This window comes from Oncorhynchus keta, chromosome 19 (genome assembly GCF_023373465.1).
Source record: "Oncorhynchus keta strain PuntledgeMale-10-30-2019 chromosome 19, Oket_V2, whole genome shotgun sequence".
In the NCBI taxonomy this organism is placed as follows: domain Eukaryota; kingdom Metazoa; phylum Chordata; class Actinopteri; order Salmoniformes; family Salmonidae; genus Oncorhynchus; species Oncorhynchus keta.
This window is the reverse complement of record NC_068439.1, coordinates 49,334,607-49,352,875: the sequence shown is the minus strand read 5'-3', so window position 1 is coordinate 49,352,875 and position 18,269 is coordinate 49,334,607. Positions and strand designations below refer to the sequence as shown.

The following is an 18,269-nucleotide window of genomic DNA, read 5'->3' as shown; positions in this document are numbered from 1 at the left end:
GAGGGGAGGAGACAGATAGGGAGGAGAGAGATAGAGAGGAGAGAGCAGAGGAGAGGAGAGAGCAGAGGGGAGGAGAGAAGAGAACAGAGGAGAGGAGAGAGATAGGGAGGAGAGAGCAGAGGAGAGGAGAGAGCAGAGGAGAGGAGAGAGATAGGAAGGAGAGAGCAGAGGAGAGGAGAGAGCAGATGGGAGGAGAGAGATAGGGAGGAGAGAGCAGAGGGAGAGGAGAGAGCAGAGGGGAGGAGAGAACAGAGGAGAGGAGAGAGCAGGGGGAGGAGAGAGCAGAGGAGAGGAGAGAGATAGGGAGGAGAGAATAGAGGAGAGGAGAGAGCAGAGGGGAGGAGAGAGCAGAGGAGAGGAGAGAGCAGAGGAGAGGAGAGAGCAGAGGAGAGGAGAGAGCAGAGGGGGAGGAGAGAGCAGAGGAGAGGAGAGAGCAGAGGGGAGGAGAGAGCAGAGGAGAGGAGAGAGCAGAGGGGAGGAGAGAGCAGAGGAGAGGAGAGAGCAGAGGGGAGGAGAGAGCAGAGGAGAGGAGAGAGCAGAGGGGAGGAGAGAGCAGAGGAGAGGAGAGAGCAGAGGAGAGGAGAGAGCAGAGGGGAGGAGAGAGCAGAGGGGAGGAGAGAGCAGAGGAGAGGAGAGAGCAGAGGAGAGGAGAGAGCAGAGGGGAGGAGAGAGCAGAGCAGAGGAGAGGAGAGAGCAGAGGGGAGGAGAGAGCAGAGGAGAGGAGAGAGATAGGGAGGAGAGAGATAGGGAGGAGAGAACAGAGGAGAGGAGAGAGCAGAGGAGAGGAGAGAGATAGGGAGGAGAGAACAGAGGACAGGAGAGAGTAGCCGGGGAACAAGACATGAGGGAGAGAGAATTCAAGAGGGCGAGAGATGAGGAGAGAGATAGGGAGGAGAGAGGGAGAGGAACAAAGGATCAAAATGTGGCGTTGAAGTAAATGATGAGATCTGATTAAAAAACCCTATCGCGTTCACATCACCTTTCCCTCTCTCTCTTTCCCTCTCTCTCTCTCTCTCTCTCTCTCTCTCTCTCGACTTTTCTCAAATTTAAATGTGGATTTGTGAGTTTAATTTGCATTGGCTGCTCTGGCAGACACCACTAGCCTCTGAGGACAGCTAGAAGTGAAAAAACGGCATTAAAAAGACCCCCCCAAAAAAAAAAAAAAACACACCAAAACACAAACAACGGCAGACTGCTCTAAATTGTGGCAATTTCGTTTCAACTCAGTGAGAAAATTTGATTTAACAAAAAGCAGTTGAAACAATAACAAAGCCCCTGCCCCGCCCCTGTTTCGGTAAAAGCCGAGAGATGATGGGCCTGAAGAAATGTCACCCCACTCAAATTCATAGAGAGACCTATGGATGCAAAGACTGACCATCCACGATGACAGTCTCAACCATTTCAAGCTATATGGTCTTTGTTTACATGTACTTTGTTTACAAACATTGGAGTAAAACAAGCTAACATTTTGGGTTCCGATGGGGTACGACAGTTAAACTAAGATCACGAGGCATTGTGAATGTGTGTGTGTATGGGACATGCGGTAGTTCTGGGTAAATCTGAGGGCCAGTTGTCTTACACGTCAGAGAAGATGTTGTCTAGCTCTGGTCGAGGACATATGTTGGTGAGGAACACTTTGTAGACCTCCGGAGTGAAGTCCTCTTGAGGGATAGAGTCACTCTGGAGAGAGAGAGAGAGAGAGAGTGGGAAAAAACTCCCACAAAATGGATGCACAGTGAACTTGGTTCCAACTCCATCGATTAAGGAAGTATATTTACATTGAGCGAACTGAAAAGGAATTGAACCCATACCAACCTCGGTGGTTAGAGCGTCTTAGGACACACCCAGACAAAACAGAGCAGAACAACACTGCTGAGGGAGAAAAAGTGTTGAGAAGAAGGGATGGAGGAGGAGGATTTTAAAATGCTGCTCGGATCACAGTCTAAAGCCCAGACAGTGTTTGTATGAGAGTATAATTCTGAAGGCCAACCAGTGTGTGTGTGTGTGTCTGTGTGTGTGTGTGTGTGTGTGTGTGTGTGTGTGTGTGTGTGTGTGTGTGTGTGTGTGTGTGTGTGTGTGTGTGTGTGTGTGTGTGTGTGTGTGTGTGTGTGTGTGTGTGTGTGTGTGTGTGTGTGTGTGTGTGTGTGAGCGTGTGCAGTTGTACGAGTCTTTCTGAAGGCCAGCCAGTGTGCAGTCTATCTGAAGGCCAGCCAGTGTGTGTGTGTGTGTGTGTGTGTGTGTGTGTGTGTGTGTGTGTGTGTGTGTGTGTGTGTGTGTGTGTGTGTGTGTGTGTGTGTGTGTGTGTGTGTGTGTGTGTGTGTGTGAGCGTGTGCAGTTGTACGAGTCTTTCTGAAGGCCAGCCAGTGTGCAGTCTATCTAAAGGCCAGCCAGTGTGTGTGTGTGTGTGTGTGTGTGTGTGTGTGTGTGTGTGTGTGTGTGTGTGTGTGTGTGTGTGTGTGTGTGTGTGTGTGTGTGTGTGTGTGTGTGTGTGTGTGTGTGTGTGTGTGTGTGTGAGGAGTTGAGATTTTAAGAACTAACATTTGGTTTTAATTTATAGCAAATTTCAACAACAACAAATCCCAGCTGATCTTCAATCACCTATACATCTCTCTCCTCTCACAAGGCAGCTAATTATTTACACCATGGGTTACTGTGTGTGTGTGTGTGTGTGTGTGTGTGTGTGTGTGTGTGTGTGTGTGTGTGTGTGTGTGTGTGTGTGTGTGTGTGTGTGTGTGTGTGTGTGTGTGTGTGTGTGTGTGTGTGTGTGTGTGTGTGTGTGTGTGTGTGTGTGTGTGTGTGTCAGGCCTTCATGGTTGAATTGCTGCAAAGAAACCACTACTAAAGGACACCAATAATAAGAGGAGAATTGCTTGGGCCAAGAAACACGGGTCTGATGAGTCCAAATTTGAGATTTTTGATTCTAACCTCTGTGTGAGATGCAGAGTTGGTGAATGGATGATCTAAACTACGGATGTGTGGTTCCCACTGTGAGGCATGGAGAAGGTGTGATGGTGTAGGGTTCTTTGCTGGTGACACTGTCTGTGATTTATTTAGCATTCAAGGCACATTTAACCAGCATGGCTACCACAGCATTCTGCAGCGATACGCCATCCCATCTGGTTTGGGCTTAATTTGACTATCATTTGTTTTTCAACAGGACAATGACCCAAAACACCTCCAGGCTGTGTAAGGACTCTTTGACCAAGAAGGAGAGTGATGGAGTGGTGCATCAGATGACCACTATCACATGACCTCGATCCAACTGAGATGGTTTGGGCTGATTTGGACCGCAGAGAGAAGGAAAAGCAGTCAACAAGTGCTCAGTATACTTCAAGACTGTTGGAAAAGCATTCCAGGTGAAGCTGGTTGAGAATGTGCAAAGCTGTTATCAAGGTAAAGGGTGGCTATTTTGAAGAATCTAAAACACATTTTTGGTTAGTACATGATTCCATATGTATTATTTAATCATTTTGATGTCTTCACTATTATTCTACAATGTAGAAAATAGTAAAAAAATAAAGAAAAACCCTTTAATGAGTAGGTGTGTCCAAACTTTTGACTGGTACTGTATGTGTGTGTCTGGGGGAGGATTTGTGCCTGTGTTAAAGGAGCTTTTTCACTCCTCGGAGCTAATTGCTTGCTATTCCTTGCAGACAGTGTTCGTTTACTGTGACGAACAGCACATTAGTGGAACGACAGAGAATACAATACGTTTTCCCCCTGTGACTGGAGGAAACAACTCCTGTCATCACACACACACACACACACACACACACACACACACACACACACACACACACACACACACACACACACACACACACACACACACACACACACACACACACACACACACACAGAGACACAAACACAGGGACACACACACACAGAGACACAAACACAGGGACACACACACACACACAGAGACACAAACACAGGGACACACACACACACACACACACACACACACACACACACACACACACACACACACACACACACACACACACACACACACACACACACACACACACACAGAGACACAAACACAGGGACACACACACACACACACAGAGACACAAACACAGGGACACACACACAAACACTGAGACACAAACACAGGGACACACACACACACACAGAGACACAAACACAGGGACACACACACAAACACAGAGACACAAACACAGGGACACACACACACACACACACACACACACAGAGACACAAACACAGGGACACACACACACACACAGAGACACAAACACAGGGACACACACACAAACACAGAGACACAAACACAGGGACACACACACAAACACAGAGACACAAACACAGGGACACACACACACTCCCTGGGGCTCATCTGTATCAATACGACTGAGCCAGAAGCTCTTATTATGGGAAGGCTACATGCCTATAAAGGAGGAATCCACACAAATGATATTCCCTGAAAAGAAATTATGATCAGATCTTCTGGGGTAGAGAAACGTTACAGTGTGGATGAACGAGAGAGAGAGAGAGAGAGAGAGAGGGAGGGAAACAGGTATAGATACTGTAGGTAGAGTAAGTGAGTAGTAGCACTAGATAATAAGCTAGTCTTACCCGTCCAGAAGGGAGGTTGCAGTTCTCCAGAGCTGTCTCCACTCGTTTCCTGTCCGCCGAGAACATCCTGAAGATACTGATGAGACCGCCCAGAACCGTTACCTCGTCATCACACACACACACACACACACGGTACAGCATCTCGCACACCACAGACCCAGTCACACAGCGTCACACATCACGCCCACATAGTCACAACATAAACGGGAACAACATGAAGAAGAATGTTAAGAACATCAAACAAGTACATAAGTGTTAAACCCCTTTGTGTCTGTTAAGTCTAAATGCGTTCGGGAGTAAACATTTGCTTGATTAACGATACGTTTGTTGCGTGGACTCACTCTGTGTGCAATGATAGTGTTTGACGTGTTTTTGGAACGGCTACCTCATCTCTGTACCCAACACGTACAATTATCTGTAAGGTCCATCAGTCGAACAGTGAATTTCAAACACTGATTCAACCACAAAGACCAGGGAGGGTTTCCAATGCCTCGCAAAGAAGGGAACCTATTGGTAGATGGGTAAAAATAACACTGAATATCCCTTTGTGCATGGTGAAGTTATTCATTCCACTTTGGATGGTGTATCAATACCCGATACAGGCGTCCTTCCTAACTTAGTTGCCGGAGAGGAAGGAAACTGCTCAGGGATTTCACCATGAGGCCAATGGGGACTTTAAAACAGTTACAGAGTTTAATGGCTGTGACTGGAGAAAACTGAGGATGCTCGTCATCAGCAAGGAGTAGGGAGTTTTTTTTCCATAAAAATATGGAATAGAGCTTAGCACAGGCAAAATCTTAGAGGAAAACCTGATTCAGTCTGCTTTCCAACAGACACTGGGAGACAAATTCTCCTTTCAGCAGGACAATAACCTAAAACGCAAGTACAAATATACACTGGAGTTGCTTACCAAGACGACATCGGATGTTCTTTAGTGGCCTAGTTACAGTTTTGACTTAAATCAGCTTGAAATCTATGGCAAGACGTGAAAATGTCTGTTTAGCAATGATCAACAACCAATTAGACAGAGCTTGAAAAATAAAAAATAAAAGAATAATGTGCAAATATTGAACAATCCAGGTGTGAAAAGCTCCTAGACTTCACAGCTGTAATCGCTGCCAAAGGGGATTCAGACATGTTTTGATTAAGGGGTCTGAATGCTTATGAGATATTTCTGTATTTCACTTTCAATAAATTAGCAAAAATGTCTCAAAGCATGTTTTCACTTTGTCATTATGTGGCATTGTGTGTAGATGGGTGGGGGAAAAACAACGATTTAATCCATTTTGAATTGAGGCTGTAAACACAAATCAAATGTGGAGCAAGTCAAGGGGTATCAATTCAAACAACTTGTGTCCTGGGAGGAAACTTCCTGTGTGGTGACGAATGGTACATACAAGAAACAAACAACATTGAACACACAAACACGTAGTCTACAACATAAAGGTAGATATAGATTCGATTCGAAGCAGTCCACGCAATCACAGGGTAAATAGACATATATACGAATACAAATAGTAACTTCCAAGAGTGAAAGAGTTTGATGGCTGTCGTCTAAGAAGTTGCTCTGCCAGATTTGAATGGGAGAGCTCTATACCTGCACCCGGAGGGTTGGTGGGCTATACTGCTCAACCAGTGTGTTTCCCTTTCTTCCTCACTCCATTTTTGTAAATGTCACCAAGGGGTTCCTGGCTTTCTCCGATGACCTTCCCACTGATTCTTATTACCCTGTTCAATGACTTCTGACTGGTGTTCCCTATAGCGCACCAAAACAACCCACAATACTAAAAGGCTAAGATTGATTGCATAAAGCATTTATAAAATGCTTGGAGGATTTATTATTGTACGTTGAACTCAATTGGCATTTTTGAGGAACGTGCTCGGTTTTTCTCTTGAACGAGAGCTTGTCGTCAATAATGCTTCCAAGCTATTTGTAGCGCTTCACTCGCAATATGATCCGTCTGTTCACCTCCAGCACTGGGACGGTTACGGTAGGTTGGTCTATTCTCAAATCAACGGTCAGGTCTTCGGTTTTGATTGCATTGGCCCCAGGTAGTTCTGGTTGAAAACCTGTCAATTTCCGCCTGGAGGAGCCCCCACTGAGTTGCCTGCTGTTGCCCAGAGAATCCGATGCCTGAATTACATTCATGTTCTGGAGCTTATGACCCATTAAGTGAGGCTGGACTCTATTAAAGTCACTAGTCACTACATCCACAAAGACCATCTGGACCTTATGTCCTGGGCTTCTCCAGGTGGGTGTGGTCACAGAGCAGTAGGGTCAGGAGTGCATCATCAACACCACACACTGGAGTGGATGTGTGTAAGAGTATACTTCCTGTTGTAGCTGGGGGGAGAATCAGCCTTAAAAATACCTTCATCACTAAAGATGTTAAAGCCAAAAGGTAGGTAGTCACTATTGCAGTACCTTGCTCTTCTAGGTACTGGGCATGTGACGGATGAGGTCCATACTGCTGGGATGGAGTGTTTTGCCAGAGAGCAGTTAGAAAAGGTCACAGAAAACACCTGCCAGTTGCTTATGGTAAACCTTCAGTAGGCGACCACTAATGTTGTCTGGCCCCGGCTGCTTTGTTTTCGATTGGTCCTTTTAAATGCGGCTTCCACATCTTTCGGGTTGCAGCTCAACATTTGCTGCAGTGTGCGACATGTTCGATAGGTCCGAGATCACCTCCTCTCTTTCAATTGGTCAATTCTACCTCTAAACATTTTTTTTATTTGGAGCATGGTGTTTGTTGTTAATGCCCTGCCAGTGCTTTCACACCCCTCCAAGAATCTCTGGGTTTAGCCTCCTGAAAGAGCCTTCTCCTTGTACATTCTCTTGGCCTGTTTCATATACTTATTTCATTTTGGATCTAATTAGTTTACCCTCAACCTTGTCGCTAGCGATAAATGCTGTTTTCAGATCCTTTGTACACTGAGTGTAGAAAACACCAGGTGAATCCAGCTGAAAGCTACGATCCTTCATTGATGTCCCCTGTTAAATGCACTTTAATCAGTGTAGATGAAGGGGAGGAGAAAAGGTTATAGAAGGATTTTTTTGTTGTTGAAATCTTTGAGACAATTGAGTTATGGACTGTGTACATGTGTGGTAGTAGAGGCACGTGCCTCGTAGAGACCATGCCCCGATGAATTGAGGCTGTTCTGAGGGCAAACGGGGGTGCAACTCAATATTAGGAAGGTGTTCCTAATGTTTTGTACACTCGGTGTCTCTTTAAAGTTTTGGAAGGAACAATCATATCCGCACAGAAGGAAATGTAGTCAGTGATCGCTTAAGTGGCCTCCTCAAACGCTCCCTATGTGAACACACTGAACACACCACACTGTGCAGTCAAACGCTCCCTATGTGAACACACTGAACACACCACACTGTGCAGTCAAACGCTCCCTATGTGAACACACTGAACACACCACACTGTGCAGTCAAACGCTCCCTATGTGAACACACTGAACACACCACACTGTGCAGTCAAACGCTCCCTATGTGAACACACTGAACACACCCCACTGTGCAGTCAAACGCTCCCTATGTGAACACACTGAACACACCACACTGTGCAGTCAAACGCTCCCTATGTGAACACACTGAACACACCCCACTGTGCAGTCAAACGCTCCCTATGTGAACACACTGAACACAACCCACTGTGCAGTCAAATGCTCCCTATGTGAACACACTGAACACACCCCACTGTGCAGTCAAACGCTCCCTATGTGAACACACCCACTGTGCAGTCAAACGCTCCCTATGTGAACACACTGAACACACCACGCTGTGCAGTCAAACGCTCCCTATGTGAACACACTGAACACACCCCACTGTGCAGTCAAACGCTCCCTATGTGAACACACTGAACACACCACGCTGTGCAGTCAAACGCTCCCTATGTGAACACACTGAACACACCACGCTGTGCAGTCAAACGCTCCCTATGTGAACACACTGAACACACCACACTGTGCAGTCAAACGCTCCCTATGTGAACACACTGAACACACCACGCTGTGCAGTCAAACGCTCCCTATGTGAACACACTGAACACACCACGCTGTGCAGTCAAACGCTCCCTATGTGAACACACTGAACACAGCCCGCTGTGCAGTCAAACGCTCCCTATGTGAACACACTGAACACACCACGCTGTGCAGTCAAACGCTCCCTATGTGAACACACTGAACACACTACACTGTGCAGTCAAACGCTCCCTATGTGAACACACTGAACACACCACGCTGTGCAGTCAAACGCTCCCTATGTGAACACACTGAACACACTACACTGTGCAGTCAAACGCTCCCTATGTGAACACACTGAACACACCACGCTGTGCAGTCAAACGCTCCCTATGTGAACACACTGAACACACTACACTGTGCAGTCAAACGCTCCCTATGTGAACACACTGAACACACCACGCTGTGCAGTCAAACGCTCCCTATGTGAACACACTGAACACACCACGCTGTGCAGTCAAACGCTCCCTATGTGAACACACTGAACACACCACACTGTGCAGTCAAACGCTCCCTATGTGAACACACTGAACACACCACGCTGTGCAGTCAAACGCTCCCTATGTGAACACACTGAACACACCACACTGTGCAGTCAAACGCTCCCTATGTGAACACACTGAACACACCACACTGTGCAGTCAAACGCTCCCTATGTGAACACACTGAACACACCACACTGTGCAGTCAAACGCTCCCTATGTGAACACACTGAACACACCCCACTGTGCAGTCAAACGCTCCCTATGTGAACACACTGAACACACCACTGTGCACTGTGCAGTCAAACGCTCCCTATGTGAACACACTGAACACACCCACTGTGCAGTCAAACGCTCCCTATGTGAACACACTGAACACACCACGCTGTGCAGTCAAACGCTCCCTATGTGAACACACTGAACACACCACACTGTGCAGTCAAACGCTCCCTATGTGAACACACTGAACACACCACCCACTGTGCAGTCAAACGCTCCCTATGTGAACACACTGAACACACCACGCTGTGCAGTCAAACGCTCCCTATGTGAACACACTGAACACACCACACTGTGCAGTCAAACGCTCCCTATGTGAACACACTGAACACACCACACTGTGCAGTCAAACGCTCCCTATGTGAACACACTGAACACACCACGCTGTGCAGTCAAACGCTCCCTATGTGAACACACTGAACACACCACACTGTGCAGTCAAACGCTCCCTATGTGAACACACTGAACACACCACACTGTGCAGTCAAACGCTCCCTATCCACTACACTGTGAACACACTGAACACACCACACTGTGCAGTCAAACGCTCCCTATGTGAACACACTGAACACACCACTGTGCAGTCAAACGCTCCCTATGTGAACACACTGAACACACCACACTGTGCAGTCAAACGCTCCCTATGTGAACACACTGAACACACCACACTGTGCAGTCAAACGCTCCCTATGTGAACACACTGAACACACCACGCTGTGCAGTCAAACGCTCCCTATGTGAACACACACTGTGCAGTCACTATGTGAACACACTGTGCAGTCAAACGCTCCCTATGTGAACACACTGAACACACCACACTGTGCAGTCAAACGCTCCCTATGTGAACACACTGAACACACCACACTGTGCAGTCAAACGCTCCCTATGTGAACACACTGAACACACCCCACTGTGCAGTCAAACGCTCCCTATGTGAACACACTGAACACACCACACTGTGCAGTCAAACGCTCCCTATGTGAACACACTGAACACACCACTGTGCAGTCAAACGCTCCCTATGTGAACACACTGAACACACCACGCTGTGCAGTCAAACGCTCCCTATGTGAACACACTGAACACACCCCACTGTGCAGTCAAACGCTCCCTATGTGAACACACTGAACACACCACACTGTGCAGTCAAACGCTCCCTATGTGAACACACTGAACACACCACACTGTGCAGTCAAACGCTCCCTATGTGAACACACTGAACACACCACACTGTGCAGTCAAACGCTCCCTATGTGAACACACTGAACACACCACACTGTGCAGTCAAACGCTCCCTATGTGAACACACTGAACACACCACACTGTGCAGTCAAACGCTGAACCCTATGTGCAGTCAAACGCTCCCACACTGAACACACCACGCTGTGCAGTCAAACGCTCCCTATGTGAACACACTGAACACACCACGCTGTGCAGTCAAACGCTCCCTATGTGAACACACTGAACACAGTCAAACTGAACACACTGAACACACCACGCTGTGCAGTCAAACGCTCCCTATGTGAACACACTGAACACACTGTCAAACTGAACACACTCACCTGCAGTCAAACGCTCCCTATGTGAACACACTGAACACACCACTGTGCAGTCAAACGCTCCCTATGTGAACACACTGAACACACCACACTGTGCAGTCAAACGCTCCCTATGTGAACACACTGAACACACCACGCTGTGCAGTCAAACGCTCCCTATGTGAACACACTGAACACACCACACTGTGCAGTCAAACGCTCCCTATGTGAACACACTGAACACACCACACTGTGCAGTCAAACGCTCCCTATGTGAACACACTGAACACACCACACTGTGCAGTCAAACGCTCCCTATGTGAACACACTGAACACACCACGCTGTGCAGTCAAACGCTCCCTATGTGAACACACTGAACACACCACACTGTGCAGTCAAACGCTCCCTATGTGAACACACTGAACACACCACGCTGTGCAGTCAAACGCTCCCTATGTGAACACACTGAACACACCACACTGTGCAGTCAAACGCTCCCTATGTGAACACACTGAACACACCACGCTGTGCAACACACTGTGCAGTCAAACGCTCCCTATGTGAACACACTGAACACACCACGCTGTGCAGTCAAACGCTCCCTATGTGAACACACTGAACACACCACACTGTGCAGTCAAACGCTCCCTATGTGAACACACTGAACACACCACACTGTGCAGTCAAACGCTCCTATGTGAACACACTGAACACACCACACTGTGCAGTCAAACGCTCCCTATGTGAACACACTGAACACACCACACTGTGCAGTCAAACGCTCCCTATGTGAACACACTGAACACACCACACTGTGCAGTCAAACGCTCCCTATGTGAACACACTGAACACACCACACTGTGCAGTCAAACGCTCCCTATGTGAACACACTGAACACTGAACCACACTGTGCAGTCAAACGCTCCCTATGTGAACACACTGAACACACCACACTGTGCAGTCAAACGCTCCCTATGTGAACACACTGAACACACCACACTGTGCAGTCAAAGCTCTATGTGAAACACGCACCCCTGTGCATGTGAACACACTGAACACCACACTGTGCAGTCAAACGCTCCCATGTGAACACACTGAACACACCACACTGTGCAGTCAAACGCTCCCTATGTGAACACACTGAACACACCACACTGTGCAGTCAAACGCTCCCTATGTGAACACACTGAACACACCACACTGTGCAGTCAAACGCTCCCTATGTGAACACACTGAACACACCACGCTGTGCAGTCAAACGCTCCCTATGTGAACACACTGAACACACCACACTGTGCAGTCAAACTGTGCAGTCAAACGCTCCCTATGTGAACACACTGAACACACCACGCTGTGCAGTCAAACGCTCCCTATGTGAACACACTGAACACACTACACTGTGCAGTCAAACGCTCCCTATGTGAACACACTGAACACACCACGCTGTGCAGTCAAACGCTCCCTATGTGAACACACTGAACACACCACACTGTGCAGTCAAACGCTCCCTATGTGAACACACTGAACACACCACACTGTGCAGTCAAACGCTCCCTATGTGAACACACTGAACACACCACCACGCTGTGCAGTCAAACGCTCCCTATGTGAACACACTGAACACACCACGCTGTGCAGTCAAACGCTCCCTATGTGAACACACTGAACACACCACGCTGTGCAGTCAAACTATGTGAACACTGAACACACCACTGTGCAGTCAAACGCTCCCTATGTGAACACACTGAACACACCACACTGTGCAGTCAAACGCTCCCTATGTGAACACACTGAACACACCACGCTGTGCAGTCAAACGCTCCCTATGTGAACACACTGAACACACCCCACTGTGCAGTCAAACGCTCCCTATGTGAACACACTGAACACACCAACTGTGCAGTCAAACGCTCCCTATGTGAACACACTGAACACACCACACTGTGCAGTCAAACGCTCCCTATGTGAACACACTGAACACACCACACTGTGCAGTCAAACGCTCCCTATGTGAACACACTGAACACACCACACTGTGCAGTCAAACGCTCCCTATGTGAACACACTGAACACACCACACTGTGCAGTCAAACGCTCCCTATGTGAACACACTGAACACACCACGCTGTGCAGTCAAACGCTCCCTATGTGAACACACTGAACACACCACACAGTCAAACGCTCCCTATGTGAACACACTGAACACACCACACTGTGCAGTCAAACGCTCCCTATGTGAACACACTGAACACACCACACTGTGCAGTCAAACGAACACACTCCCTATGTGTCAAACACACTGAACACACCACACTGTGCAGTCAAACTATGTGAACACACTCCCTATGTGAACACACTGAACACACACACTGTGCAGTCAAACGCTCCCTATGTGAACACACTGAACACACCCCACTGTGCAGTCAAACGCTCCCTATGTGAACACACTGAACACACCACACTGTGCAGTCAAACGCTCCCTGAACACACTGAACACACTGAACCACACTGTGCAGTCAAACGCTCCCTATGTGAACACACTGAACACACCACACTGTGCAGTCAAACGCTCCCTATGTGAACACACTGAACACACCACTGTGCAGTCAAACGCTCCCTATGTGAACACACTGAACACACCACGCTGTGCAGTCAAACGCTCCCTATGTGAACACACTGAACACACTGAACACACCACTGTGCAGTCAAACGCTCCCTATGTGAACACACTGAACACACCACACTGTGCAGTCAAACGCTCCCTATGTGAACACACTGAACACACCACACTGTGCAGTCAAACGCTCCCTATGTGAACACACTGAACACACCACACTGTGCAGTCAAACGCTCCTATGTGAACACACTGAACACACCACACTGTGCAGTCAAACGCTCCCTATGTGAACACACTGACACACTGTGCAGTCAAACACTATGTGAACACACTGAACACACCACACTGTGCAGTCAAACGCTCCCTATGTGAACACACCCCACTGTGCAGTCAAACGCTCCCTATGTGAACACACTGAACACACCACACTGTGCAGTCAAACGCTCCCTATGTGAACACACTGAACACACCCCACTGTGCAGTCAAACGCTCCCTATGTGAACACACTGAACACACCACACTGTGCAGTCAAACGCTCCCTATGTGAACACACTGAACACACCACACTGTGCAGTCAAACGCTCCCTATGTGAACACACTGAACACACCACACTGTGCAGTCAAACGCTCCCTATGTGAACACACTGAACACACCACACTGTGCAGTCAAACGCTCCCTATGTGAACACACTGAACACACCACGCTGTGCAGTCAAACGCTCCCTATGTGAACACACTGAACACACCACACTGTGCAGTCCCTATGTGAACACACTGAACACACCACTGTGCAGTCAAACGCTCCCTATGTGAACACACTGAACACACCACACTGTGCAGTCAAACGCTCCCTATGTGAACACACTGAACACACCACACTGTGCAGTCAAACGCTCCCTATGTGAACACACTGAACACACCACACTGTGCAGTCAAACGCTCCCTATGTGAACACACTGAACACACCCCACTGTGCAGTCAAACGCTCCCTATGTGAACACACTGAACACACCCCACTGTGCAGTCAAACGCTCCCTATGTGAACACACTGAACACACCACACTGTGCAGTCAAACGCTCCCTATGTGAACACACTGAACACACCACACTGTGCAGTCAAACGCTCCCTATGTGAACACACTGAACACACCACACTGTGCAGTCAAACGCTCCCTATGTGAACACACTGAACACACTACACTGTGCAGTCAAACGCTCCCTATGTGACACTGTGCAGTCAAACGCTCCCTATGTGAACACACTGAACACACCACACTGTGCAGTCAAACGCTCCCTATGTGAACACATGTGAACACACACACACTGTGCAGTCAAACTCTCCCTATGTGAACACACTGAACACACCACACTGTGCAGTCAAACTCTCCTATGTGAACACACTGAACACACACACTGTGCAGTCAAACGCTCCCTATGTGAACACACTGAACACACCACACTGTGCAGTCAAACGCTCCCTATGTGAACACACTGAACACACCACACTGTGCAGTCAAACGCTCCCTATGTGAACACACTGAACACACCACACTGTGCAGTCAAACGCTCCCTATGTGAACACACTGAACACACCACACTGTGCAGTCAAACGCTCCCTATGTGAACACACTGAACACACCCCACTGTGCAGTCAAACGCTCCCTATGTGAACACACTGAACACACCACGCTGTGCAGTCAAACGCTCCCTATGTGAACACACTGAACACACCACACTGTGCAGTCAAAGCAGCCCTGTAAGATCTCACTGGCATAATTGTCCCTTCTTGTAGTTTGGTGCGACGGGCTGGGATTAGATGTAATTGTATTATGATCAGAGAAAAAGTATCTATCTTTTTTTTATCCGATTGTATTTGATCTTTTATCGACAGTACAAAACGTACACATACAAACGACGACATCGTACAAACATCAACTACATCACACCTGTCCAGACCTATGACCCCCCTCACCCCCTATCTCCAGCGCCCGTGTCACTTTCCGCCACATGTCCTCAAACGGCACCATTTTGTTTCTCTCCGTGGCCCACACGCGCGTTCAATTTTTAGATTGTCAAGCATGTGACCTGTCCGTTGCGTGAAAGAAGGAGGATTGGTTGATTTCCCGTTTTGAAGTATCGTTTTTTTTTTTTGAAGATGATTGACGAGAAAAGTATTGTCCAACCCGTCGGGTACAAGACGGATTAAAATAACATTTACATTGTAATACTTCTTGACGGCCATCTTTCCACATCGGCCCATACTTTTGGGACTTTATAACATCCTCAGAAGGCATGAATTATTGAGTCGTTAGTGGTTTTACACTTCAGACATGACTCTGCCGTTGTGCTGTGGAATTTGCATTAATGTATACTTTATACTTTAGTCATGTTCCAACATTCCCTCTTTCTTATGCCAATATCAATATATTTTTTTATTATCTTGGTTCCAATATGCTATTTTTGTTTCTAAAAGATAGTCAGTTAGATAGGCTCTCTACAAGGTAGATAGCTTACCAATCATATGAACATCATTTTCTGACTCAAATTGTCACACCCTGATCTGTTTCACCTGTCCTTGTACTTGTCTCCACCTTCCTCCAGGTGTCGCCCATCTCCCCATTATCCCCTGGGTACTTATACCTGTGTTCTCTGTTTGTCTGTCGTCTTGTTTGTCAAGTCAACCAGAATTTTTTGTCTCAGCTCCTGCTTTCCCCCTGTCTCTCTTTTTCTCGATGAGGTGAACACACTCTGTTATCACATCTGCTGTGCGATTGACGTTGCCAGAGGGTGGAATATAGACAATTACTACAGTCAGCTGGCCAAACTCGCGGGGGAGATATTTAGGTCTGAATGAGATGCGTATTAACTCTAGATCAGGTGTACAACAGGATTCTCCGAGTTTAGCAGTTTTACTCCAAGCCTTGTTAATGTCCCGACATAACCTACCCCCGTAGCACTTCCCACTGCTGTTCTGATCCAGTCTGGTGTCCCAAAGCCCTCTAAACTTAGTTCTGAATGTTCCTATAACATTCCTGTAACTTAGTTCCTATAACATCACACACACACCACAGAACCATCCATATGACATCATACACACCACAGAATTATCCATATAACATCACACACACACCACAGAACCATCCATATGACATCATACACACCACAGAACCATCCATATACCATCACACACACCACAGAAGCATCCATATGACATCATACACACCACAGAAGCATCCATATAACATCACACACACACCACAGAACCATCCATATGACATCATACACACCACAGAACCATCCGCATAACATCACACACACCACAGAACCATCTATATGACACCATACTCCACAGAACCATCCATATAACATAATACACACCACAGAACCATCCATATAACATCATACACCACAGAATCATCCATATAACATCATACAACCACAGAACCATCCATATAACACCATACAACCACAGAACCATCCATATAACATCATACACCACAGAACCATCCATATAACATCATATACCACAGAACCATCTATATAACATCACACACACATCACAGAACCATCCATATAACATCACACACACCACAGAACCCTTCATATAACATCATACAACCACAGAACCATCCATTGAACATCATACAACCACAGAACCATCCATATAACATCATACAACCACAGAACCATCCATTGAACATCATACAACCACAGAACCATCCATATAACATCATACAACTACAGAACTATCCATATAATACCATACACCACAGAACCATCCATATAACACCATACAACCACAGAACCATCCATTTAACACCATACACCACAGAACCATCCATATAACACCATACAACCACAGAACCATCCATATAACACCATACACCACAGAACCATCCATATAACACCATACACCACAGAACCATCCATATAACACCATACAACCACAGAACCATCCATATAACACCATACAACCACAGAACCATCCATATAACACCATGCACCACAGAACCATCCATATAACACCATACACCACAGAACCATCCATATAACACCACACACCACAGAACCATCCATATAACACCATACAACCACAGAACCATCCATATAACACCATACAACCACAGAACCATCCATATAACATCATATAACCACAGAACCATCCATATAACACCATACAACCACAGAACCCTCCATATAACACCATACAACCACATAACCATCCATATAACACCATACAACCACAGAGCCATCCATATAACACCATACAACCACAGAACCATCCATATAACACCATACAACCACAGAGCCATCCATATAACACCATACAACCACAGAACCATCCATATAACACCATACAACCACAGAACCATCATACCCCAGGAGAAAAATACATCCATTCACTCTTTATTATACAGGGAGAGCTTTGTCTTATACTTCCTGTTATACTTCCTTCTAACAGTACGCAGAGTAAATATGACATGTTAATGTTTGACTTTCCTCCTCTTTAATCTCTGTGTGGAGAGTTGTGGCGGTGATCCATCCATAAGCACATAAAGCTTTATGAGGACAGTCAAGCTGACATACGGCTGCCCTGTGCACAACCATGAAGCTAATAACCTAACGTGTTAGCTGAAAGATGTCTCTCTGCCCCTCTCTCCACTTCTCTCCTCTGTCTCTCTGTTGACACTCAGTGTTTGCCATCATAGTTCTGAGTG

The 18,269-nt window shown here is 46.9% G+C and overlaps 1 protein-coding gene across 3 annotated transcripts in view; it reads right to left on the bottom strand.

The window, feature by feature from the left end:
* The window catches only part of LOC118378260 (1-phosphatidylinositol 4,5-bisphosphate phosphodiesterase beta-1-like), a 246,931-nt gene that overhangs the window by 87,523 nt on the left and 141,139 nt on the right, over positions 1–18,269 (bottom strand). For all 3 annotated transcript variants that reach the window (XR_008071039.1, XM_052470709.1, XM_052470708.1), the window contains exons 7-8: positions 4,606–4,681; positions 1,580–1,680 (exon numbers count right to left, since the gene is read on the bottom strand). Coding sequence is in view for 2 of the 3 variants with exons in the window: in XM_052470709.1 (XP_052326669.1) it covers positions 1,580–1,680; positions 4,606–4,681 (177 nt within the window). In the remaining variant the exon portion in view is untranslated. The remainder of the gene's footprint in view (positions 1–1,579; positions 1,681–4,605; positions 4,682–18,269) is intronic.